The 25,523-nt window shown below is 35.5% G+C and overlaps 1 protein-coding gene across 3 annotated transcripts in view; it reads left to right on the top strand.

Moving 5' to 3' along the window:
* The window catches only part of IBTK (inhibitor of Bruton tyrosine kinase), a 95,004-nt gene extending 78,014 nt beyond the window's left edge, over window positions 1-16,990 (top strand). For 2 of the 3 annotated variants that reach the window (XM_027551000.1, XM_027550999.1), the window contains exons 26-29: window positions 4,701-4,850; window positions 14,357-14,428; window positions 14,824-14,956; window positions 15,703-16,990. In XM_027551000.1, the coding sequence (XP_027406801.1) occupies window positions 4,701-4,850; window positions 14,357-14,428; window positions 14,824-14,956; window positions 15,703-15,834 (487 nt within the window). In that variant the 3' untranslated portion in view covers window positions 15,835-16,990. Of the gene's footprint in view, window positions 1-4,700; window positions 4,851-11,013; window positions 12,090-14,356; window positions 14,429-14,823; window positions 14,957-15,702 lie in introns of those variants that run through there. The other variant, XM_027551001.1, reaches the window with a different exon arrangement.
* The last annotated feature ends 8,533 nt before the right edge of the window (window positions 16,991-25,523 follow it).

The following is a 25,523-nucleotide window of genomic DNA, read 5'->3' as shown; positions in this document are numbered from 1 at the left end:
TTATTAGCTCATACCAACAAAACTAAGTGTGAATCATCATTTTCCTTCCATCTTTGGCACTTTATAAGGAGTATTATTTTGATTCTTTTTGAAGCCGGTGATAGACTAGATGGCCAAGCATGAGTTTTGTGATCATTAAGAACTGGGTTTGGATCCCAGTTCTGCTTATCTCTGGTGATTTGAGGGTCATTCAAATGCCTCAGCTTTGGTTGTGCTCTTTTAAATTTAGGTTGTGATGAAAATACTTAAAGGATTATTGTTGTAAAGATTAAATGAAATGATGCATATAAAAGTGTTTTGGTGGTTAGGCCAGAATCAGATATATATTAATTATTCACATAAGAACGTTTCATGCAAAGATGGGCATAATAAAGGACAGATAATGGTATGGGCCTAAGAGAAGCAGAAGATATAAGAAGAGGTGGTAAGAATACACAGAGGAACTATAGAAAAAAGATCTTCATGACCCAGATAACCACGATGCTGTGATCACTCACCAAGAGCCAGACATCCTGGAATGTGAAGTCAAGTGGGCCTTAGGAAGCATCGCTATGAACAAAGCTAGTGGAGGTGATGGAATTCCAGTTCAGCTATTTCAAATCCTAAAAGATGATGCTGTGAAAGTGCTGCACTCAATATGCCAGCAAATTTGGAAATTTCAGCAGTGGCTACAGTACTGGAAAAGTTCAGTTTTCATTCCAATCCCAAAGAAAGGCAATGCCAAAGAATGTTCAAACTACCACATAATTGCAGTCATTTCACATGCTAGCAAAGTAATGGTCAAAATTCTTCAAGCCAGGCTTCAAAAGTACGTGAACCATGAACTTCCAGATGTTCAAGATGGATTTAGAAAAGGCAGAGGAAACCAGATACCAAATTGCCAACATCCGTTGGGTCATTGAAAAAGCAAGAGAGTTCCAGAAAAACATCTACTTCTGCTTTATTGACCATGCCAAAGCCTTTGTGTAGATCACGACAAACTGGAAAATTCTGAAAGAGATGGAAATACCAGACCACCTTACCCACCTCCTGAGAAATCTGTATGCAGGTCAAGAAGCAACAGTTAGAACCGGACATGGAACAACAGACTGGTTCCAGATTGGGAAAGGAGTATGTCAAGGCTGTATATTGTCACCCTGTTTATTTAACTTATATGCAGAGTACATCATGCGAAATGCCAGGCTAGATGAAGCACAAGCTGTAATCAAAATTGCCGGGAGAAATGTCAATAACCTCAGATACGCAGATGACACCACCCTTATGGCAGAAAGTGAAGAGGAATGGAAGAGCCTCTTGAAAGTGAAAGAGGAGGGTGAAAAAGCTGGCTTAAAACTCAACATTCAGAAAACTAAAATCATGGCATCTGGTCCCATCACTTCATGGGGAAACAGTGGAAACAGAGACTTTATTTTCTTGGGCTCCAAAATCACTGCAGATGGTGACTGCAGCCATGAAATTAAAAGATGCTTGCTCCTTGGAAAAAAAGCTATGACCAACCTAGACAGCATATTAAAAAGCAGAGACATTACTTTGCCGACTAAGATCTGTCTAGTCAGAGCTATGTTTTTTCCAGTGGTCATGTATGGATGTGAGAGTGAGAGTTCATAAAGAAAGCTGAGTGCTGAAGAATTGATGCTTTTGAAGTGTGGTGTTGGAGAAGACTCTTGAGTCCCTTGGACTGCAAGGAGATCCAGCCAGTCCATCCTAAAGGAAATCAGTCTTGAATATTTATTGGAAAGACTGATGCTGAAGCTGAAACTCCAATACTTTGGCCACCTGATTCAAAGAACTGACTCATTTGAAAATACCCTGATGCTGGGAAGGATTGAAGGCAGGAGGAGAAGGGGATGACAGAGGATGAGATGGTTGGATGATATCACTGACTCAATAAATATGAGTTTGAGTAAGCTCTGGGAGTTGGTGATGGACAGGGAAGCCTGGTGTGCTACAGTCCATGGGGTCGAAAAGAGTTGGACATGCCTGAGCGACTAAACTGAATCCCTGAATTCAGATAAGATAATAGATTTTAGAAGGCTTTGCTGATCTTTTATGGGGAACCCCAAATAGTTTATGAATTTAGTCTGGTGTGGATTTTATGGTTTCTTCAAAGTATGAATTTAGTTTTGGGAGGAATTAACTGGTTAGCATTTGTATTCACTTTGTTTTCTGAGGAAATAAAATAGATGAAATTAATATCCGACTCAAATTTTTTATATTGTTATTTGTAATATTGACTTAAGGATTTCTGAAAATGATGTTCAGGATTAATAGCAAAAAAGTTACATTTCTGGATTAATTTTTCTAAATCAGACTTTAGGAAGGAAGGATATTATGCCTGTTAATTGACTATATTTCTTCATATCAGAATTTGTGTTCTCATTGTCTTGTTTTCTTTAAGCAAATTTTGTTAAATGCTGTGAAAACTGTGGATAGTAACATACTTACATAGCATTTCTGTGTATCAGGTACTGTTAAATATTTTACCATAAATTAACATTCAATCCACATAGCAACCTTTATAAGGAGGGAGATGGTAGTAGTATCTCCATGTCTTTGACTAAGGTTACAAACATTTTTTGTTTTGATGTAGATGTTTCCTTAGTTTAGCTTTTGTGATTAAGTGTCTCTTTGTATGTGGGTAAGGTACAGGGCAAGGTTTTTGTTTATTTCCCCATGCAGATACCTAGTTGTTCCAGCAGAACTTACTGAAAAGATCATCCTTGCTCTATTTTATTACTTGGCAGTTTTGGTGGAACTCAGTTGACCATGTGTGTGTGGGTCTAGTTCTGGACTCTACTCAGTTCCATGTGACTTACATACACGTGTTTATGCCCATATAGACTGACTTGTTGATGATAACTTTTTATAAATATTAAAATCAGATAGTGCAGTTTCTCTGATTTTGTTCTTTTTATTCAGAATTATTTTTTTCTATTTTTAATTTTGACCACATTTATATAAATCTTAGATTTGGCTTGTCCAAAGAAAAAAAGTTCTTTGTCAGATGTATGTTTTACAGATATTTTTTATTATCTTAATGATATCTTCTAATGAGCAGAAGTTTTTGATTTGGTTAAGTCTAATTTATCATTCCTTGATTTGATGGTTATTGCTGCTTATGTCCAAAGAAACCTTTGCTTGCCACCAAGTTACAAAGATAATCTGTTTTCTTTTGGGGCATTTAGCTTTTATGTTAAGTCTGTAATTCAATTTTCTTCCAGGACATTTAGCTTTTACATTAGGTCTGTAATTCATCTTGAAATAATTTGGGGGGTATGGTGTGAAATAAAGGTCTTTTTATTTTCTTCTATAAAAAAACACTTTTCCCACTTGTTTGCTTTGGCAATTCCATTATTGAAAGTAAAGTAACTATCACATGGGGTCTGTTACTGAGTTCTCTAATCTGTTCCATTGATCTGTTAATAATTATGTCAATACCACACTGTCTTGATTACAGTAACTTGTTTTATCTTCTTCCAGTTTTGTATTTCTTTTTTAAGACAGCATTGGCTAATCTAGGTTTTTGTATTCTCATATAAATTTTAGAATCAATTTGTTAGTTTCTACAATAAAAAGCTGGTGGGATTAATTCAGTTTTTTAGATGCAGGTCTATACAAATTTTCTATTTTATTTTTTGTTATCTTTGATAAGGTATGTCCATTTCTTATAAATTGTCAAATTTATTTGCATAGTTATTTATAATATTTCTTTATTGTCCTTTGAAATTGTTATCTTGTATTATCTATTGCTTTGTAACCAATTGCCTTAAACAGTAGCTTAAAACAACCAGTGTTTATGGTCCTTTGGGTCAGGAATCCATTATGGCTTAGCTTGGTTAATGCTTTTTTTAATGTAATTAAGTGGGGGGACCCCCCCCCCCATCACATTAAAGATGTCTCTCTTTTGACTTTCATTTCTGGTAAATAACCAGGTGTTTTCATACTGTGTTGGATTTCTGCAGCTGCTTTTAAGATTTCTTTTTTGATCTCTGGTTTTTAGCAGTTTGCCCACTGTGTGTATAAGTATGTTCTTTTTTATGTTTTTCTTCTTTGGGGTTGGCTAAAATTCTTGAGTCTGTCACATTATGGATTTCACCAGATTTGGAGATGGCCAAATTAAATATTAAATATCCAAATATTCTTTGGATATTTTTATCTGCCCTATCTCCTTTTCTTCTGGGTGTCCAATTACATTTAATATTACTGTAAGTCACCATGGCTGATTTAAATCAATAAAACTTTTTTAATCAGAAGAAAAGATTGAAAACATTTATCTTCAAGTTTAGACTTTTCCAGGCTTGCTGTTTCACCCCTCCAGTGAATTTTGTTGTTGAATATTAAAGTCTTTGAATTTCTGTTTTCTTCTTTTTCATAGACACTTTTCCTCTGCTGAGCTTACTTATTTATTCTTACCATATTTTTTGTTGTTATCTGAAGCATAGTTATAATGCTGTTTTTAAAAGCATTGCTAATTTCAATATCTGGGCTATCACCCATGTTTATCTCCATTGATTATTTTTTCTTATCACAGTTTTGATTAGTCTGTAATTGACAGCAAAAAGCCAACATCACATTGAAAACTGTAATTATATTGCTAAAATTTTTGGTATGTATTCACTTCATTGTCCCCTCACCACTTCCAGCAACAGCCTTTTAAGAAAAATGAGTATTTTTCCATGATCTTTGTTGTCTTTCTACAGGGCATCTTCTCAACATTCAGTTTCATCCAAGTCATTCCGGGATTTCTTAGTAGAAGAAAAGAAATCTGTTACTGGCCAGAGATCAGGAGATCATGTCAAAAAAGTTTGTTTTAAAGGGATTGAAAATTCCCAGTCTCCAAAAGTTGTAAGGTAATAAACATTTTCCTACCTTTAAATGTTCTTATAGTGGTTCTATGTTCTAAAATAATCTTTAAAAATTTATAAGGCAGGTTTTATACATTCTTTTTACATTCAAAATTAACATGTTTATTTTTAAGATATATTTGGATAGTTGGCTTAAACAATATATATATTTAAAGTATATAATTTGAAGTTTGGCATATATATACCTTTGTGAAACCAGCATCACCAGTTCTTCAGGTCGCTGACTATTAACCACCATTCACAGAAGTTTCTCCATGCCCCTTTACAGTCCTTCCCCATCCTGTCTTGCAGCTCTAATCTGAATTCTGTCATTACGGATTAACTTTTATATTCTGTTGTTTTATTATATCAGTGGAATCATTCAGCACACGCTTTTAAAAAAATCTCTTTCACTTAGCATACATTTTGAGATGCATCCAAGGTTTTTTGAGCCTGTTTAGGTATTTCCATCTTTTTCTGTAGCTGTTTGTGATACTGGTTGTCAAAGTCCAATGTATTTTGAAAAGATGTTTCATATTATAAATGCCTACATGAAAACCTAGATTAAAAGTGGTATTTTTAAAAAGTTTCCCCACCATGATTAAATTCTCTTTTAATTATTGTTCAAAAGAGAACAAACATTCTTGGGGCATTAGATAGGACAATGTTGGTAGGAAAAACTGTTTCAAGTAGGTTGACTAAATGGAGTTTTCTTTTTTCCCTTATTTCTGCTAATATGACATCTCCTATATATTATACTCCCTAGAATGTTTTAGACAAAATAAAAATGTAATTAAAAATATTAGTTGTGACCAGATTAATAATTTTGTTTTTCATAATGATTAAGCAGTTTTTCACTGTCAGATTCCCCTCCCACCCCAATTCCTTTTTAAAAATCAGATCTTTCATCCAATTATAACATATCAAACAGGTAATATAAACTTCCCTGACCCGAGCGAAGAGGGGTCTAGAACCATACTACTTTACTGTCACCTTACCTGTCCTGTGAGCAGCTCCTGAGGAATGTCAGAGTCTTCTAACAACACTGGAAAGTGCAGGTTTAGATGAACTGTTTAAACATAGTTTTATTGTTTTTGTAACTGGCTTTCTTGTTACAGATATGTATATTTATGACTGTAGTTTTTGAGCCTTTTACTTATAGTACAGAAAATCAGATTAGAAAGGATCTAAAGAAGCCATGATCTGTCTCTAACTTTTCAAATACTTTTGGCAGTGTAATGTTATTTTAAAACAAAAATCTTAAATCGAACTCTAATGTGTAAAACAGATGCACCTTTTTATATAATGTTTACCTATGATTAAGGGAGAATATTAAAGCTATTGTGATAGGCTTATAAATACAAATTGGGTGCAGTGTAAGATGTCTTAATATTAACAAATATTAGCTGATGTGTATCAGACATTATAGTAGATACTGCAGTTACAATGGTGAACAAAATTAACATAGCCCCTGCTCATACAGAAGAGACCAACCTTACACAAAAGTGACAACACATTATGAAGAGGAAGTTTATCAGCCTCGATATTCAATTTATGTCTCATATTTTAATTGTATAGTATTTATTTTCACTGTTGTCCGGTTCCTAAATCATGTCTGACTCTTGCGACCCCATGGCCTGTATGTAGTCTGCCAGGGAGGAATACTGGAGTGGATTGCCACGCTCTCCTCCAGAGGGTCTTCCCGACCCACGGATTGAACCCACATCTCCTGCATTGGCAGCCGGATTCTTTACCACTGAACCACCAGGGAAGCCCATTTATTTCAATTAGGATCTTCTAATAAGTCATTATGGGCTTCCCTGGTGGCTCAGCAGTAAAGAATCTGCCTGCTAATGCAGGAGACATGAGAGACACGGGTTCGATTTATACCTGTACTTGTATCTTAACCCAGTTCCACTAATGAAGGCTTAAATTATTAACTGTCTTTCTTTTTCTTATGGATCAATGTTTTCCTTTTAAGTAGATTCTTCCCATTTGGTTTTGAATATGCACAGGTGTCTCACATGTGGAGTGGCGGGGGGTGGGGGGTGGCGAGGGAAGTCAAATCCCTCACTCAGCCTCCTCACTTTCTTCTAGAATTGTCCTGTTGTTCCCAATTCCCTGCTTCCTTCACAGCCAGATTTCTCAAAAGAGCTGTCATCGCCCACTTCTTTTTATTCTGGCTTCCAGTCCCACAACTAAACTGAAACAGTTCAGGATAAATTCAGAAGTAGCCTCCATATTGCCAACACCATGGGTTTTTTATATGACTCATCATACTTGAAGTTCACTTATAGGTTATCTTTTCATTTCACTTATGTTCTGTGTTGTTTCATGAGTTTCACTGTTCAATTATCAGCTATACATGAAAGACTGAAATTGCCTGTCCACATCTGGCATCTGAGCTTCAGACTTAGGTCTCCATCTGCCTTGTTTGATATTGCCATCCTATTTGAATGTTCAGAAATACCTTAAACTTTTATGTCCCAAACCAAATTGAACATTTTCCTCATAGCCTTCTCATAAAAGCAAAAATACAGCCAAAACACAAACCCAGCCTATTCTTGATTTCCTCAGTAAATGTCATTCACAAGTTTTACATGACCATCGTCCTCAGCTATATCCAGTCTGTCAGGACATGCCAGTTATATCTCTTTAGTATTATATCCATTTGTGTATTAAACTATCTCCACTGCCACTACCCTTATTTAGACTACTTTAATCTTTTACCTGGGCTGTCTGAGTAAGCCTGCTAACAAGTCTTGCCATAGCCTTTTATCCTTCTCTATAGCATATTTGGCTAGTGTTTGTGTATTTTTAAATGCAAATCTTACCTTGCAGGATAAAAGCTAGAATTCTTATATGGCCTTCAAGGCTTGATACAGTCTAGCTCCTGTCAACCTCTTTAGCTTTTAACATGATCTCTGTATTTTAGCCTTGACCTTGTAGTTTCTCAAATGCCAGTTACTTCTTCCCACTTAACTGCCTTTTGACTTGTTGACTTGCTTCTTGCAGTCTCTGTTCAGTCAAATTCTTTGAAGAAGCCTGACTTCTTTTACTGGGTCAGTTTCCTGTTATATGCCTTCATGGCTCTTGTCACTTATCACATTTACCACAGTTTGAGTAGTACCCCCTTGTCTGTGGTTTTCTTTACATGGTTTTGGTTACCTGCTGTGAGCTATAGTGTGAAAATATTAAATGGAAAATTTCAGAAGTAAACAATGTTTTCAGTTTTAAATTCTGCACTGTTCTGAGTAGTGTGACGACATCTCTCCCCATCCTGACCGTTTCCGCTGATCCATTTTACCTGGACAGGAACCGTCCCTTTGTCCAGTGTACCCTGCCTGCCAGCCATTCAGTAGCCGTCTCAGTTATCAGATCAGTTGTTGGGGTTTCAGGATGCTTATGTCCAAGGAATCTTTATTTTACTTAATACCAGCCCCAAAGCACAGGAGTAGTGATGTTGACAATTCAAATATGCCAAAGAGAAGCCATTTAAATGAAAGCTTCAAGTGGGGGGGGTGGGAAAGTGGAAAGTTCTCAACCTAATAAGGAGAGGGGGAAAAAATAATTGTATCTTTAGGGTGCTAAGATTATGTTATAAATGAGTCTTCTACCCATGAAATTATAAAGAAGCAAAAACTCATGCTAGTTTTGCTATCATACTTTAGAACATAGAAGTAAAAGGCATTATGTTCCTGTAAGATATTTTGAAAGAGCCATAGACCACATTCACATAACTTCTATTACACTATATTGTTATATAATTGTTCTCTTATGGTTGTAAGTTTCTTACTGTGCCTAATTCAGAAATTAAACTTTACCATAGGTATGTATGTATAGGGAAAAAACATAGTGTGCACAGGCTCAGTACCATCCGCAGTTTCAGGCATCCACTCTAGGGGACTAGGAATGTATTCCTGTGGATAACATGAGAACTGTTGTAAACTTACTGTTGGGGTGATTCTTTGTTTACTGTTTTTGAATCGTTGTTTAGTCGCTAATTCGTGTCTGACTCTTTTGTGACCCCATGGATTGTAGCCCACCAGGCTCCTGTGTCCATGGGATTTCCCAGGCAAGAATATTGGAGTGGGTTGCCATTTCCTTCTCTAGGGGATCTTCCTGACCCAGGGATCAAACTGTCTCTTATGTCTCCTGTATTGGCAGGCGGATTCTTTACCACTGAGCCACCAGGGAAGCCCAGTGTTTTCAAATACTAGTCTTTTAATGTCTGTGTTCAGCTGTATGTTTAGTGGGAGCAAGGAAGATTGACCTTTGCTTATCACTGATTAGAATGTTTCCTAGTGTGTAGTAGGTGTTCAGTGAGCATCTGGTGAATGAGGGCAAGAATAAATGAAACAAAATTGCTCTTATTTCAAGTAGCATTTGTTTTTAATGTAATGAGCTGTATTGTTTGCCTTGGATGTATAAATGTCAAGGTGTGAATGTTAAGATTGTTTTGTAACATTTTTACATTTTAAGTATTGAATGTATTTTTTAAATTTTCTAATTTTCTCTATCTTTTAAAATATTAAGGATGTGTGGTTTCATAGTTGATCGCTAGGGTGTGCTATAACACCAGGCTATTAATTGTGAAAAGTGGTTTGTGATGTTATAGTGCTTTAGACATTTTAGTTACAGGAGTGTATGATATAGTATCTTGCTATCCATTGCTTGGGTGTTTGGCAAGTGGAAGTTAATGTTTTAAATAGTTTTTTGTCTTCTGGTCACTGAGAAAGAAAACAGCTTTGATTTCATTTTTAATTTCATCATAGAAAATATGTTACTATAAGAGAGCGGTATTTAAGGAAATGATAAAATATAATAAAGTAGAATATTTATTAATTCAACAGATTATGGGACACTTGATATACATATTCTGCTGGCATCTCTGGGTGTATATATAAAAGTATAATACACAGACCCTGGGTGTATATATAAAAGTATAATACACAGACCCAGCCTGAAATATGTTTGAAATCTGGTTGGTAAATCTAAATACGCATACATGGAAGTTAACTGACAGAACAAAAATACAGTGTAATATAACAGTGTTAAAGAAGTCACACAGCAGTATATGACTATGTGCTGTATGAGTGGTTCAGAGAAGGGAAAACGACCATGGGCTAGAGCTGTCCAGAAAAACTTCATTGAAGAGGAAAAGTTTGAGCGTTAGTTCATAAACACTTTTCCTATTCAATCTCAAATATTTTGATCATTATATTTATGGCTATATATTTAAATGATTATTTATATTAACGTAACATAATGATCAAATGGCCATATATTTATGGGATTTTTAAGAGAGGAGAAAGGGCAGTATAAACAGAGGAAATAGTGGGAATTAGAGCAAGAAGCCAGGAATACTTTAGGGACTCAGTGGCAGGGATGCAGGGCTCATCTCAGGACGTTCCACAAAAAATACATTCTTGTCTTCATTCTTGTCTTAATTGTAGAAAATGTGATCATTCCGCAGCCCCAGGCTAGGGAGCTAATAAAAGAATGGCAAAGTTACTTACTGACGTGAAAAGAGAGGTTTATGCACTTTGTGTTTATTGTTACTTCCGTGTTCTTTTTCATTTTAATGTGTTTTCCTTCATTTTCCTTTCACTTATAAATACCCCCTTACGTGCTTCTAGGCAGAAAATATGATCTTGCATTTCTAATTAGTAAGGAAAACTACATGTGAGATAAAATTATATCAGCTCTAATTTTATATAAAATCTCTGTAATTGCAATAATACAAAATTATTTTTAATAATTGTCAACCATGTGAGCAAAAAGTAAGTTTTTCTCTTGAAGTCTAAATTTGGCAAGATTAATGTTCTTCACTTTGAACAAAAATCTTTGAAAGGTTTTAGCCAGCCCTTTTATGTTGCTTTTATTTCCAGAAGGCTAAATTTTAAAGATTATCTGTTGGGATGTCTGTTTCTATGCTGCAAATACCTGAGGCTTAATAATGCTGTTATTTATTATTGGAAAGCTTATACTCATTTTGTATTTGTTTAGTCATAGCTCTATTTAGCAGTTTTACTTCATTCTAAGATGAAATTTTGATAAAGATGTTTGAGTAAATTTATAATTAATGATGTTATCCATTGGAAAATCATTAATGAAAACAATTCTAACATCGTATGAAACAGATATGAGTTGGGTATAATTCTTACAGCAGTCCACTGTGAACCTTTCTGAAATGAGAACAGTAATGCCTATCATATGGATTTGTTACAAGGATTATATCAGGTAATTCATGATAGTACTTTATAAATTATATAATGTTAAGTAAGTTCTGATTGCTTGGCTTTAACAAGACCTATACAAGATACTTTAGTCCTTATATTCAGTTCTGTTTGCAGAGAGAAAAGGTGATATTTGAACCAATCCTTGAAGAATTAGAAGATCCTTGTAATGGACTGTGCTACAGTGTATGGAAAATACTTTGTATTTTGAGTGAAAAAAGCCTGGATTTGAGTTCTGTCTTTACCATTTACCCAGCTTGCTAATCAGTCAAATTATTGAATATTCTTTGAGTATTTTTAATAGTTTCCTAATCAATATAATAGGAACAATAGGTGCGTTCTTCAGAGTATTAGAAAGATTAAATGAGATAATGTGTACGAAAATAGACTCAGTAAATTTGTTTGCCCACACACACATCAGGTTTAAACATTTTAATTCTTAGTGCATTTGTACTCGGACCCTTCTGTTTCATTTTAACTTTATTTCCCTCTTAATCTCTTAACCCAGTCATTCAGTTCATTGAAGAGACCAACCTACCTTTACTTAAGCCAACAGTCTTGAAGTGTTCCTGGTATTTGTATGACCAAGCCCCTTCTCGGTGCCACTCTCCTCAGCTTTAACGTCATTTCCTCAGTGAAGCCAGTAGTGTATATACCCTTTTCCATATTATGTAATTTCTCCTGTGAATTCATAGTACTTGGTACATATTGATGTAAATATCAATTATCTACTCTCACATTTCTTTATCATTATTTAAATACCTTTAAAAAAATCTTTTACCAGAGTGAAGAGAACTAGGTTTTAACCTGATTTTCAGTACGGTAGTCTGATATATACCCAATAAATGTGCATAAATGAATCAGAAAGTCAGTATTTTAGGCCCCATTTATTCTTGCTCTATTTGACTTTCTGTTGTAAAGCCCGTCTAGACCTACATTTGATTATTGTTGAAAGAGGGCAATCGATTAATCTAAGTAATTTCTATGTATCTTTCTAAGCATAAAATTCCACAACTAGGGCTCTCTCATCGTTTCTTCGTTCATTTTTCTCCTTACAGGAATGCTTCTCACCTCCCTCATTCTATACCCTTTTTATTGTCTTCTCTGTGAGGCCTTCTCAGATGACCAAATCTATTTGGTTGTTTAGTCTTTACAGTCAGTAGATCTTTAAGTTTGTTTTCTTAAATTCTTTTCTGTTATGTCATTTTACATCTTGGTTCCTCATCTAGTTTGTGAGTTCTTAGTGTGTTTTAAATTTCTGTTCTATCAGCCACATGTGAATCAGTGAAGTTAGAACACACCCTCTCACCATATACAAAAATACACAAAAATAAACTCAAAATGACTTAAAGACTTGAACATAAGACATTATACCATAAAACTCCTAGAAGACAACTTAGGCAAGACATTCTCTGACATAAACATACCAATGTTTTCTTAGGTCAGTCTCCCAAAGCAGTAGAAATAAAAACAAAAATAAACCTTGTGCACAGCAAAGAAAACCATAAACAAAATGAAAAGATCACCTATGAAATGGGAGAAAATATTTGCAAACTATGTAACTGACAAGGGCTTAATTTCCAAAATATATAAAAAACTCATAAAACTCAACAAGATAAAAATGGGCAAGATATACAGATGGCCAGTAGGCACACAAAAGGATGCTCAATACTGCTAATTATTAGAGAAATACAAATAAAAACTGTAATGAGGTGCCACATCATACCAGCCAGAATGGCCTTCATTAAAAAGTCTACAAATAACAAATGCTGGAGAGGGTGTGGAATAAAGGAAATCCTCCTACACTTTTGGTGGGAATATAAATTGGTGTGGCCACTGTATTGAGATTGCTCAGCAAACTGAAAGTAGAATTACCACAGCAATCCCACTCCTGGGCACATATCTGAACAAAACTGTAATTCAAAAAAATACATGCCACCCCTCTGCTCCTAGCAGCACTCTGCACAATAGCCGAGACATGGAAGCAACCTAAATGTCCATCTACAGAGGAAAGGGTAAAGAAGATGAGGTACGTAGATGCAACCGAATTCTACTCACCATAAAAAAGAAGGGAATAATACCATTTGCGGTAACATGGATGGACCTAGAGATTATCATAAAGTAAATCAGACAGAGGAGAAATACCATGGTATCACTTACAGTGGAATCTAAACTATTACAGAAACAAACCTATCCATGAAATAGAAACAGACTCTCAGACAGAAGACAACAAACTTGTGGTTCCCAAGGAGAAAGGGGATGGGGGAAGGATGGTGTGGGAGGTTGGGGTTAGCAAATGTAAGCTATCACATATGAAATGGATAAACAAGGGCCTGCTGTATAGCACAGAAAACTATTCAGTGTCCTCTGAAAAACCATAATGGAAACAGTGTTTTTAAAGAATGGAATGTATAGATACGTATAACTGAGTCAGTTTGCTGAACAGCAGTAAGCAGTAATTAACATTGAATGTCATCTGTACTTGAATAAAACAAATTTCTGTCGTATCTATAATCTCTGGGGTATCAAAGCATTTTCTGTATTTTTGTTGCTCACAGTATTTATACTATTATAGTCACACAAAATTTGGCTACTGACTATCGTGTTTTTATATGTTTTGAAACTTGGTGCTAATCTGTCACTTTTGTTCATAAAATGTTATTAATGTAAAACATTCTTCATAGAGTTGTCTATTTTCTAATGTTTGGTTTTTTATAATAAATTGGCTATATGAATGTTATTAGAAAGAAACAGACCTTTTTTGGGGAGTGTAGTTGATTTAGTGTTGTGTTAGTTCAGGTATACAGCAAAGTGAATCAGTTGTACATACACCCACTCTTTTAGATTCCTTTCCCATATAGGTCATTACAAAGTATTGAGTAAAGCTCCTTGTGCTGCACAGTAAGTCCTTCTTGGTTATCTCTTTTATATACAGTAGTGTAGATATCAATCCTGATCTCCCAGTTTGTCCCTCACCCACTCCATTTCCCCCCTGCTAACCATAAAGTTTGTTTTCTACATCTGTGACTCTGTTTCTGAAGAACAGACCTCATATCTTGTAAGATCTTCCCCCATGGTATTTTATACACATAATTTTATAGTTATCTAGAGATTTTTGTTGTTTTATTTACAATTTCAAAGGTAAATCTGACTTCATAAATTAATTAGTCTCGAGTCAGAGCCTTGCAATTCCTCCCCTGTATTTCTATTAATAAGCAGTTTTACTCATGTTACTAAAAGCTTTAATCTCCAGTTTTGGCATTTGTTTTGCAGATGTTCTGCTCATGGTTCCCCAGGACGAGAAGGCAACCACATTTCAGATGTACCACTTCCGGACAGTCCCAAGTAAGGTTAATTGATCAGCTTTGGGACCTCCAAGCTAGACTTGGTTTGGCACTGGGAGAGAACACTAAGAATTGAAAATAGTATCAAATAGAAATATATCATGTGAATACTCTCTGCTCTACAGTTTGAGTCATCTTTCAGTTATATTGCTTTGCTCTATTCCACTTTTTGGTGTCTCCAAACCTTACAGCACTGATTCAAATAAAATATCAGTTCTCCTTGTTTCTCTTTCTCACCTTGTCATTCTGTTAAGTTTAAATGCAGAAGCTTCCAGGTCCCCTTATGTTATAGGTCACAAGGAGACAATGCGACGCTGGTAAAGAGTATTTCAGGGGAGATTTTATGTGCAAAAATTTGGCAAGCTGACTGAAAGCTAATTATTCCTGTTCTTTCAGTCCCTGGCTGTCTTCTTCACTGACCGCTCCTTCCGTGGTAGCACCAGTCACTTTTGCATCTATCGTAGAAGAAGAGCTACAGCAGGAAGCAGCTCTTATCAGAAGCCGAGAGAAACCCTTGGCTTTGATTCAGGTAAGTAACGTACCTTTTTGGGTTTAATTCAGGGTAAGATAACCTTTTTGGGTTTAATTCAGGGTAAGAACTAGTTACTTTATTTCATTCTTAGGTCTTAAGAAAATTGTTTGCTTTGCAGAGGTGCATGTATTTAGCACATTAAAATGTAAATGCAATGTAAAACAAAACTGAAGCATTCAGCAAATATTAATTGAAGGTATTCAGGATAATAAATTTAGAATAAAATTATGTAAAGCTAATATTTTTAGCACTGGTGATGCTTTGGACTGTTTTAGTTTTTGAAAGTGACTGGTAGAGAAGTGGCCTTACCTAGCTCTCCACCTGGCTTCTGTATCAGTCAGAGTTCATAGGTTGTAAGCCACAGACACCCAGCCAGGCTAACTTAAGGAGAACAGAACTTATTCGAGAGACACTAAGATTCCATAGACTTAGCTGAAAACCAGAGAGCCAGGCTTAGGAAACAAAGACTCGTGGTTGTCCTGAAGAGCTCAAAGAGCTAGACAACCCGTACAATAACAGGAAGTATCTCACGGGGTGAGAGACTGCAGTGAATGGATTCCATCAGCTATCTTCAGTTTCTTTTTCCTTCTGCTCAAGATTAAAGTCAAGGAAAGATGGGTATCTGATTATTCTAGCTCAGGCGTCAGCCCTTCTCCTTGCAGGATACCTATTGTGCTGTATTGCAGGCATAGAAAGTGGTAATTCAAAGAGTAAAGCAAGTTTTCTTCCCTTCCTCCTTTCAGATTGAGGAGCGTGCAATACAGGATTTGTTGGTTTTCTATGAAGCATTTGGAAACCCTGATGAGTTTGTCATTGTTGAAAGGACACCACAGGGACCACTGGCAGTACCTATGTGGAATAAGCATGGCTGCTAGTTCACCGTGGAGTTGAGATACAAGTTTCATAAATCGTGATTGTTACAAGTAAATGCTGTGGAAAAAGAGTTCATACAAATTTGGTAACCGATCATTCTGGATAGGATATGAAAGGATATAATTTCTTTACTGAATTTTAAGTATATAATGTTTGTATGATTAAAAAAGAAATTCTTCAGAATTGTGATTTTAGTAACTTTTATGTAAAAATGTGTGAGGAAAAACTTATTAGCTTAAGTTTAAGTAGAACTATTTCTTCTGAATAGTCTTAAAAGGAAAACATGAGTGATTGAAGTGTAAAATGTAAGAGTGATGGATTAAAAATAATTAAAAATTCATTTGGGATGAATAATTTAGAAGAGTTTTGCCAAATACCTTTTTTTTTTTTTAGTGTGACATTGATGAGCTTCAAGTAGGAGCATCAGCCATTACTTCTGATCTGTTAATGGTCAAAATTTTGTGTTTGCTATAGTAGTTTTATGTCTCCATTCTTGTGTCTTTTTTCATCAGGCTTTGGGTGTTAGCCTGATTTTTAAAGCTTGAGCTTTTTGAATGCCATATTATTTCAGTTTGAACAGAACATTCTCCATTTTACATTAATCTGTGGAGTACTGTAGAAAGGAAATAAAACTATTCTGAGCAGCTTAGTCTAAGATAAAATTAGGAGTCATTGTGGGGATTGTTTTTGATAGGGAGAGGAGACCTTATAAAAAGCCTAATTGTGAAAGAATCAGTTCCTAAAGGTGTTAAAATTTTCTAAAATAAATGCTTAATTATACATACAAGAATTGAATAGTGTGGAAAAAGTTTGGTTTATAGTTACCTTTGCACTGTTACATAATCAAATTTTCTGAGCCTGGATTATATGAACAGACAGAAACATTGTTTTCTTTACAGTATGCTGTTTGGGTTGTTTTTGAGTGGTTAAAATTTTAAAACAACAAATGTTAAATCTGCTCCGGCGCCTAGACAAATTGCAAAGGTTAATGTTTCTGGGAAATAATAAGCCTCGGGGAACATACAGGCAAATCACTGTTGTAATTAGATTGATGAAATATGGCTGAAATTAACAACACTTGAGCTTTTTAGCTCTGCCCAAAGCAGCAAACTTGTAAGCAAATGTGCAATAAAAAATAATCTTGATCCATTTCACTGTGGATGTGTGTTTGATATCTTGTACTCTACTGACATCTATTATAGGAGGAATTACCAGTGATTCTTCCTAATATCATGTATTGTAGCCACTAATTGAAAGGGCAGTTTTCCTGAAATGCATCTGTGAAAAGTTTTATATTATATACGTTTGAGTAAATTGAGAAAAAACAACTTTTGTAATGTGTTATTGATGTTGCTGTAAAGAGATTTTCTGAAGTAATTTTACTGCATTTGAACCTCTGATTCTTCCATGCATTGTGGCATCTTTAAAGATTGCATAAAGCGATGATTTTCCTGGTGTGCTCCATGCTGCCTGGGAAGCACCCTAAGAGCCTTTAGTGGATGGGATGTGAAGGAGGGGCAGGGGCTGACCAAGTCTGTGGAGTTTTAGGTCTTTACCAACCTCGCTGAGGGTAATTGCACTTTATGACCTGTTTTATATAGTTGCTGCTGCTGCTGCTAAGTCGCTTCAGTCGTGTGTGCGACTCTGTGCGTCCCCAGAGATGGCAGCCCACCAGGCTCTCCCATCCCTGGGATTCTCCAGGCAAGAACACTGGAGTGGGTTGCCATTTCCTTCTCCATTTCTATAGTAGAGTAGTATATAAAACTTCATTTGGCGGGAGTGGAAAGAGTTCTTTTGCTATTGAAATGAAAGGTAAGCACTGCTATAAACTGATTCGTAAATGATTGCATGAAAGCAACCTGATACATTGTGACCAAAAAGCCAAGGGAAGTAACGGGTTTTTTCCCCTAACATTATTCAGCCTACAATAATTAATTCATCTTTAATCTTATTAATTGGAGAAAGTCTTAAAACTCCAGAAGTGGGCAAGTTAAGGGATGGGTGGGATGAAGAGGTTTTTAAGATTGATGACAACACTTGTAGAACTCCTTAGCCTGGAAAGTTGTTGACTGGATGGAGAATTGCTGGGGATAGAAGTGTCAAAGCAGCATATGCTTAAAATTTGCAAAATCAAGAAGTCTACGAGTTAGATAAAGTCATATTTTTGGACAAAATACTAGGAGTTAGGACTTACTGTAAAGAGCAGCAACAGTAGATACAGTCAATTGAGAAAGGTATTGCTACTTAATAGCTAATATCTGGGTTTGTTCTATAACTCTTCTGGAAGCTGGGGTATATGTTTTAGTTCATGAGAAGGGGGTTGATAGCCGATTCATATAATTTTAGATTTGAAGAAGCCTAATAGATCAACCCTATATATCTTTTTATTGTATAAATTAAAGAGTGTGAACTCCAGAGAAAATGAGTAATGAGAATTCTATCTTTTCAGTCTGGTCCGCTTACAGCTACAGCAGACTGCCTCTTTCTAATTGTCTATAGTAATTTAGCCAAGACTAAGAAAATATTAAAAGACAGTAAAAATAATCTGGAAGCTTCCAGAATTATCAGTTTAAGAGCTATTTTCAGAAGCTACCACAACCTTCCACCAAGGAACTGGGGACAAGTGATCCAAGATATTCATGGTAATGTTTATGTGTATCTTTTGCTTGAAAATGACCATCAAACTATATCTTAGACCCTATACTTAGTTCATTTTCTTACATGTTGTTACTTGGCAAAGCTGAATTTGTTTCACCTTTCCCAAACTTTCTGATCTTTTTTATTTCCTTCTCTTAATCTGTCATCCTCCTAAGTCATAAACTTCTGAATTCTTTGTCTCTTTCACCGTTTTGCCCCTACATTTACTGTCCAACTCCTATCAGTTCTGTCTCTGCAAATCTTTTATCTAATATTTTTCACTTCATTCTTACCAGTACTGCTCTGTTGTATGTCCTTAAATCTCCCTGAAAGTTCTGAAACTTTTTGGTGTTAGGATCCCTTTATAATGATTAAAACTTTTGAGGACCCCAAACAACTTTCACTTACATTGATTACATATCTATCATGTATAATGTATTGCAAGTTACAACAGACTGTAAAATTTTAATTCATTAAAAAATCATAAACCAACACATGCGAACATAAATAACATTTCTAATGAAAATGTAACTGTTTTACAAAAACAAAATTACACGAGTGAACTTGTTTTATATTTTCATATATAAAAATATGTAACTCAGTATTTCAGGTTTAGGTCTTTACCACCTGGTTTAATAGAGGACCCCTAGACTCTCTTATCTATTTCCACATTTAATCTGGTATGAAAACAAAAGTCATATAGTGTCTGGAAACTTGAGAGATTGAGATTGAAAAAGGCAAATAACATGAATAGTTTTGACCTCGCCAACTCCTGAAAGGTTGAGAAAGTGGTCCAGTTAACTGCCAGAGTCCCTTAACTGCCACCCTATTCTCTTTCTCCTGGCTCAAGACATTCAACTCTTTAACTTTCAAAATAATATCCCTCCCCAAAGCATATTTTCCTGCTCTGAAAACTTAAGTTACTCCCTCTATACTTTGCTCGCCTTGGGCTTCCAGTGATTTTTTTTTTTAATCTATATGTATATATAGTGGTGGAGCCAAACCTGGCCTCGTGTTTCTCCCAGATAGGCTTAAAGTTTTTCCATGCATATTTCTACCTAAATTTTTCTTTCTCTTCACCTATTGACATTCTACCCATCCATGGTAAATGCAACCCCAGTTCTATTTTTCTTATAAAGTTTTTGTTTTTTCCTTCTCATACCACCTCAAAAAGTAAAATAGAGTAGCATACATGGATCAATTATGTTCCCATCTCCTCTGAACACTTTAATTTGTCATATTCTGCCATTATTTTTGTTTTTCTGTTAGTCCTTATCTTTTACTGTTACTTATAGTTTGAATGCATAGAACTAGGCACTCTTTTCTTTCTTGTGTGTATTTAAATCATTAAACTTGAACCATTACACAGACATAAGTGCACAAGAGAAAAATACTGAGTTCAGTGATTTACCAGGAGGTCAAGAAATGGACCATTAACAGCCCCTTGGAAAAGAGGTGCTGGATTTGATTTGCGAGTATTTCATGGAGGATTTTTGTTTCTGTAATTCATGATACTGGTCTGTGGTTTTCTTTTCCTCTTTTTTCTACCTTTAGTTTAATGATGGCCTCATAGATTGTTTTCAGTAGTCCTTTTTTCCTGGTGTCCTGGAATTTGGATATGGATTTTGTGGAAAGGTTTTAAGTTACTAATTCAGTTTCTCTTTACATGTTATACACCTATTGAGATTTTCTATATCTTGAGTCAGTTTCAATAATTTGTATGTTTAGGAATTTTTCTAATTCATCTAAATCGTCTAGTTTGTTGTTATAGAGTTGTTGATAGCATTTACTTCTAATCCTTTTAATTTATGTAAAGTTGGTGGTGAGGTCCCCACTTTCATTCTTGATTTTGGTAGTCTTTTTCTTTTTTTCCTTGATCATATTAATTTTATTGTTTTGTTCAAAGAACCAACTTTGTGGTTCCTTTAGATCTTTCCCTGTTGTGCCTGCATCATCCTTGGTCTCAACCCTGATCTTTATTATTTCTCTTTTTCTGCTTGCTTTAGGTTTAATTTGCTGTTCTTTTTCTAGATGTTTAAGCTTAGATTATTGATTTAAGGTCTTTCTTCTTTCTAAAACATAGGCATTTAAAGCTATAAATTTGCCAGTAAGCACTGCTGTAGCTGCATTCCATAATTTTTTATATGTTTTAATTTTCATTCAGTTCAAAATATTTTCTGATTTCTTCTTGATTTCATTTTTGAAACAAGGATTATTTAAAGTATATTGTTTAATTTCAAAATATTTGGGAATTTCCCCCCAATATCCTTTTATTGTTGATTTCTAATTTGTTAAATTTGGATCTTGTATTGTTTCAGTCTTTTAAATTTATTGAAACCTGTCTTACCATCTAACATATGTATAATCTATCCTGGAGAAAGTTCCATTGTATTCATGAGAAGAGTATGACTAAATTGATATCAGCCTCTTATGAAATGATAGCTTCAGGACTCTGTATGATTCTTACATTGAGAACATAAATTTGTTGCCTAAATAAAGGACAAGGATATATGCTGAAGAACAAAAGGGATGGATGATTCTAGATGTATATTCTATTTGTACCTCAGACCCATTCTCTGTTCTTTTCCTCACTACTGTGTCTTAATAGGGTTGAACTCTAGGATTTTACCAGCCAGGATTAGGGAACCTCTGGTTTCTGGTTATATTAGCCAGTTTGGAACACTAGGCAAATACTGGTATATTGACAGGAAGAAAAGTTTTTTTTTCCCCCTGCCCTTTACCTCCATGGTATTGCTATGGGCTGTATGTCTCTCACGCAGCTTACAGCTCCTCAGGTAGCTCACTCTCCACACAGCACTTTCCCTCCAGATTTGGTTTCCCTTCACCCATTCCGTTCTAGGACTGGCAGAAGATCTCCCATTGTTTCCAGCCCAGGTTACTGCTAGTATCCATTGCGACCACACTTTTATAAAGAGTCCTTCAATAGTTTCCCAAGTTGAGAGTGCTGTTTCTTGCTAGGACTCTTAACTAATTCAGAGATGATTTAAGTAATGGAGAAAAGTAACAGAATGTAGAGGTTTTGATTCCAGCATGTCATTTAGAAACTTGGCAGTGAATAGATAGATGCGTGAGACACAGAAATAATGGTTAGATGGGGCACTTGTTTTGTGTTTTAAAAAATGGGAGTCTCTGCATCCAGACAACAGGAGGTGGGAAGTCAGTGCTTATAGAAGGTGCTGGGAAAAGAGGAAATAATTACAGAATGGGGATGAAGATGGAAGCAGCAATACAAAGTAAAGCTTGTGGGAAAGGAGAGAAGTGCTATCTGTTTCTCCTAAACTGCAGGGAAGAAACTGGATAATCTCTAATCAGTGGTTCTCAGATTGTCTTCACATCAGCAACATCAGCATCACTGGGAATTTAAGAGAAATGCAAAGTATCGGGCTCCACTCGAATTCTATGGAATCCAAAATGTGTAGAGTGAATCCCCACATCAGTGCTTCAGCAAGGCCTCCAGGTGAATCTTATGCGTGCCATGTTACTTTAACACTAAAACCAAGCAAAGATGCCACAATAAAAGGAAGCTACAGGCCAATATCCCTGATGAACATAAAGACAAAAATCCTCGACAAAACATTATGAAACTGAATTCAGAAATACATGAAGAGGATCATTCACTATGATGAGGTGGAATTTATTTCAGGGATGCAAGGATGATTCAATATCTAATCAATGTGATCTACCACAAAGTGAAGAATAAAAATCATCATCTCAGTAGATGCAGAAAACATTTGACAATCCAACATTCATTTGTGATGACTCAACAAAGTGGGTTTAGAGGAAAAGTACTACATGACAAACTCACAGCCAGTGTCATACTCAACACTGAAAGGCTAAAAGCTTTTCGTCTAAGATCAGAAGCAAAACAAAGATGCCAATTTTCACTACTTTTATTTAACAGAGTTTTGGAAGCCCCAGAGCAATTAGGCTAAATAAATAAAAGGCACTGAAATTGGAAAGGAAAAAGTAAAATTTCACTATTTGCAGGTAACATGATATTATTTACAGAAAACACTGAAGACTCCACCGAAAAGCTATTAGAATAAATGAATTTAGTATACTTGTAGTGTAAGAAATCAACATATAAAAGTCTGTTGTGCTTCTACACATTAATAAAGAACTGTCAGAGAAATTAAGGCAATCCCATTTATAATTGCACCAAGAGGAATAAAATACTTCAGGATAAATATAACCAAGGAGGTGAAACACCTGTTAAAACTAAAATACTGATGAAAGAAATTGAAGAAGATACAAGTGAAAAAATATTTTGTGCACATGAATTGGAAGAATTATTGTTAAAATATTCACATTACTCAAAGTATCTACAGATTCAACGCAATCCCTATCAAAATTTCCATGGCATTTTTCACAAAAATAGAACAAACCTAAAATTTCAATGGAACCACAAAGAACTCAAATAGCTAAAGCCATATTGAGCTGGTGGCACCACACTTCTGATTTTAAAGCTATAGTCATCAAAAGTAGATACACAGGTCAACGGAACAGAATAGAAACCTACACATATATGGCCAATTAATTTATGACAAAGGAACCAAGATCATACAATAAGACGTGTTGGGGAAACTGGACAGCATATGCATGAGAATGAAATGACTACTGTCTTATATAAAAAATGACAACGGATTAGATTTAAATGAAATATGTGAAACTATAAAATTGGAAGGGGGGAAGGTGGTAGGTAGTCTTAGATTTGTCACCAGGAGCAAGGGTCGTGGAAGCAAAAACAAAGAAGTGGGACTACATCAAACTAAAAAGCTTCTGCACAGAAAAATAAACCAACAAAATCAAAAGGCAACCTACTAAATTAGAGAAGATATTTTCAACTTATATATCTGATAAGGGAATAATAGCCAAAACGTATAAAGAACAAATGTATAAGAACATACAACTCAGTAGCAACACAAAGACACAAACTGATTAAAAAATAGGCAGAGCACCTGAACAGACACTTTTTCAAAAAATACTTAACAGATGGCCATGAACAGGTCTCAACACTATTAATCATCAGTGAAATGCAAATCAAGATCATAATGAGACATCACCCTATACCTGTTAGAATGGCTATTATCAAATAAACATTTTGGCAAGAGTGTGGAGATGGAGCCCTTGTGAGCTGTTGGCATGAGTGAAACTGGTGCAGCCACTATGCAAAATAGGATGGAAGTTCCTCAAAACACTTTAAAAGTTACCATATGATCCAGTAATTCTGCTTCTGGGTATTTACCTGAAGAAAATGAAAATACGCAGCATTATTTCCAGTAGTGAAAGTAAGGAAATAAACTAAGTGTCCACTGACGGATAAAGAAACTGTGATACACACACATACACACACACACACACACACACACAGAGTGGACTATTCAGTCATAAAAAGAAGGAAATTTGCCATTTGCAACAATATGGATAAACCATGAGGGCATTATGTTAAGTGAAATAAGTCAGATGGGGAAGGCATATACTGTTATATGTAATTTAGAAAAACCTAAAAAAAACCTGAGCTCAGAGAACAGATTGGTGATTGCCAGAGGTAGGAGGTGAGGGTTGGGCAAAAGGGGTGAAGGGATCCAAAAGGTACTAATTTCCAGTTATAAAAAAAATAAGTCATGGGGTGTCATGTACAGCACTGTACAAAATTTTTGTGACTAGGTATGGTGACAGATGTTAATTAAGTTCATCCGTGGTAATCATTTCACAGTATATGCGAATGCTGAGTCATTTGGTTGTACACCTGAAACTAATGTTTATGTCAGTTATATCTCAATAAAAAATTTCCTAGTGCCATTATTTTTTGCTTGAAAATAAAAAATACCAGCTTGGGGTTGGTGCACTGGGACGACCCAGAGGGATGGTACGGGGAGGGAAGAGGGAGGAGGGTTCAGGATGGGGATCACGTGTATACCTGTGGTGGATTCATGTTGATATATGGCAAAACCAATACAATATTGTAAAGTTAAAAAATAAAATTAAATTAAAAAAAAATATATATATATATAAATGGCTCAGGCTAAGACTGGAAAAAATTATAGGGCTGAACTCAATTTCAAATATTCAAGATAGACCATGACTTCTTAAGTAATCAGATACTCTGTTTTACAGTCTCTCTTCACCCATGTTTTATATATGTTTATGTGCATATAGAAATAAAGATATAGAGGGAAACAATAGAATGGAAAGACTGGAGATCTCTTCACGAAAATTTGAGATATCAAGGAAACAATTCATGCAAAGATGGGCACAATAAAGGACAAAAATGGTAAGGATCTAACAAGCAGAAGAGATTAAGAAGAGGTGGCAAGAATATACAGAACTGTACAAAAAAAGGTCTCAGTGACCCGGGTAACCATGATGGTGTGGCCACTCTCCTAGAGGCAGACATCCTGGAGTGTGACGTCAACTGGGCCTTAGGAAGCATTGCAACAAACAAAGCTAGTGGAGGTGATGAAATTCCAGCTGAGCTATTTCAAATCCTAAAAGATGATGCTGTTGAAGTGCTGCACTTAATATGTTAGCAGATTTGGAAAACAGGGGCCAAAGGATTGGAAAAGGTCACTTTTCATTCCAATTCCAAGGAAGGATAATGCCAAAGAATGTTCAAACCACCGTACAATTGTGCTCATTTCATATCCTAGCAAGGTAATACTCAAAATCCTTCAAGTTAGGCTTCAGCAATACATGAACCCAGAATTTCCAGATGCATATATAAACTGGGTTTAGAAAAGGCAGAGGAACAAGAGATCAAATTGTCAACATTGATTAGATAATAGAAAAAGCAAGGGAATTCCAGAACAAACATCTGCTTCACTGACTATGCTAAAGCCTTTGACTGTGTGGATCACAAGAAACTGTAGAAAATTCTTAAAGAGATGGGAATACCAGACCACCTTACCACAGAAACCTGTATGCAGGTTAAGAAGCAACAGACATGGAACAATGGACTGGTTCAAAACTGGGAAAGGAGTACAATAAGGCTGTATACTGTCACCCTGGTTATTTAACTTTATGCAGAGTGTAT

The sequence above is a fragment of the Bos indicus x Bos taurus genome, chromosome 9, assembly GCF_003369695.1.
Source record: "Bos indicus x Bos taurus breed Angus x Brahman F1 hybrid chromosome 9, Bos_hybrid_MaternalHap_v2.0, whole genome shotgun sequence".
NCBI classification, from domain to species: Eukaryota; Metazoa; Chordata; class Mammalia; order Artiodactyla; family Bovidae; genus Bos; species Bos indicus x Bos taurus.
This window is presented reverse-complemented; position numbering and strand designations above follow the sequence as displayed.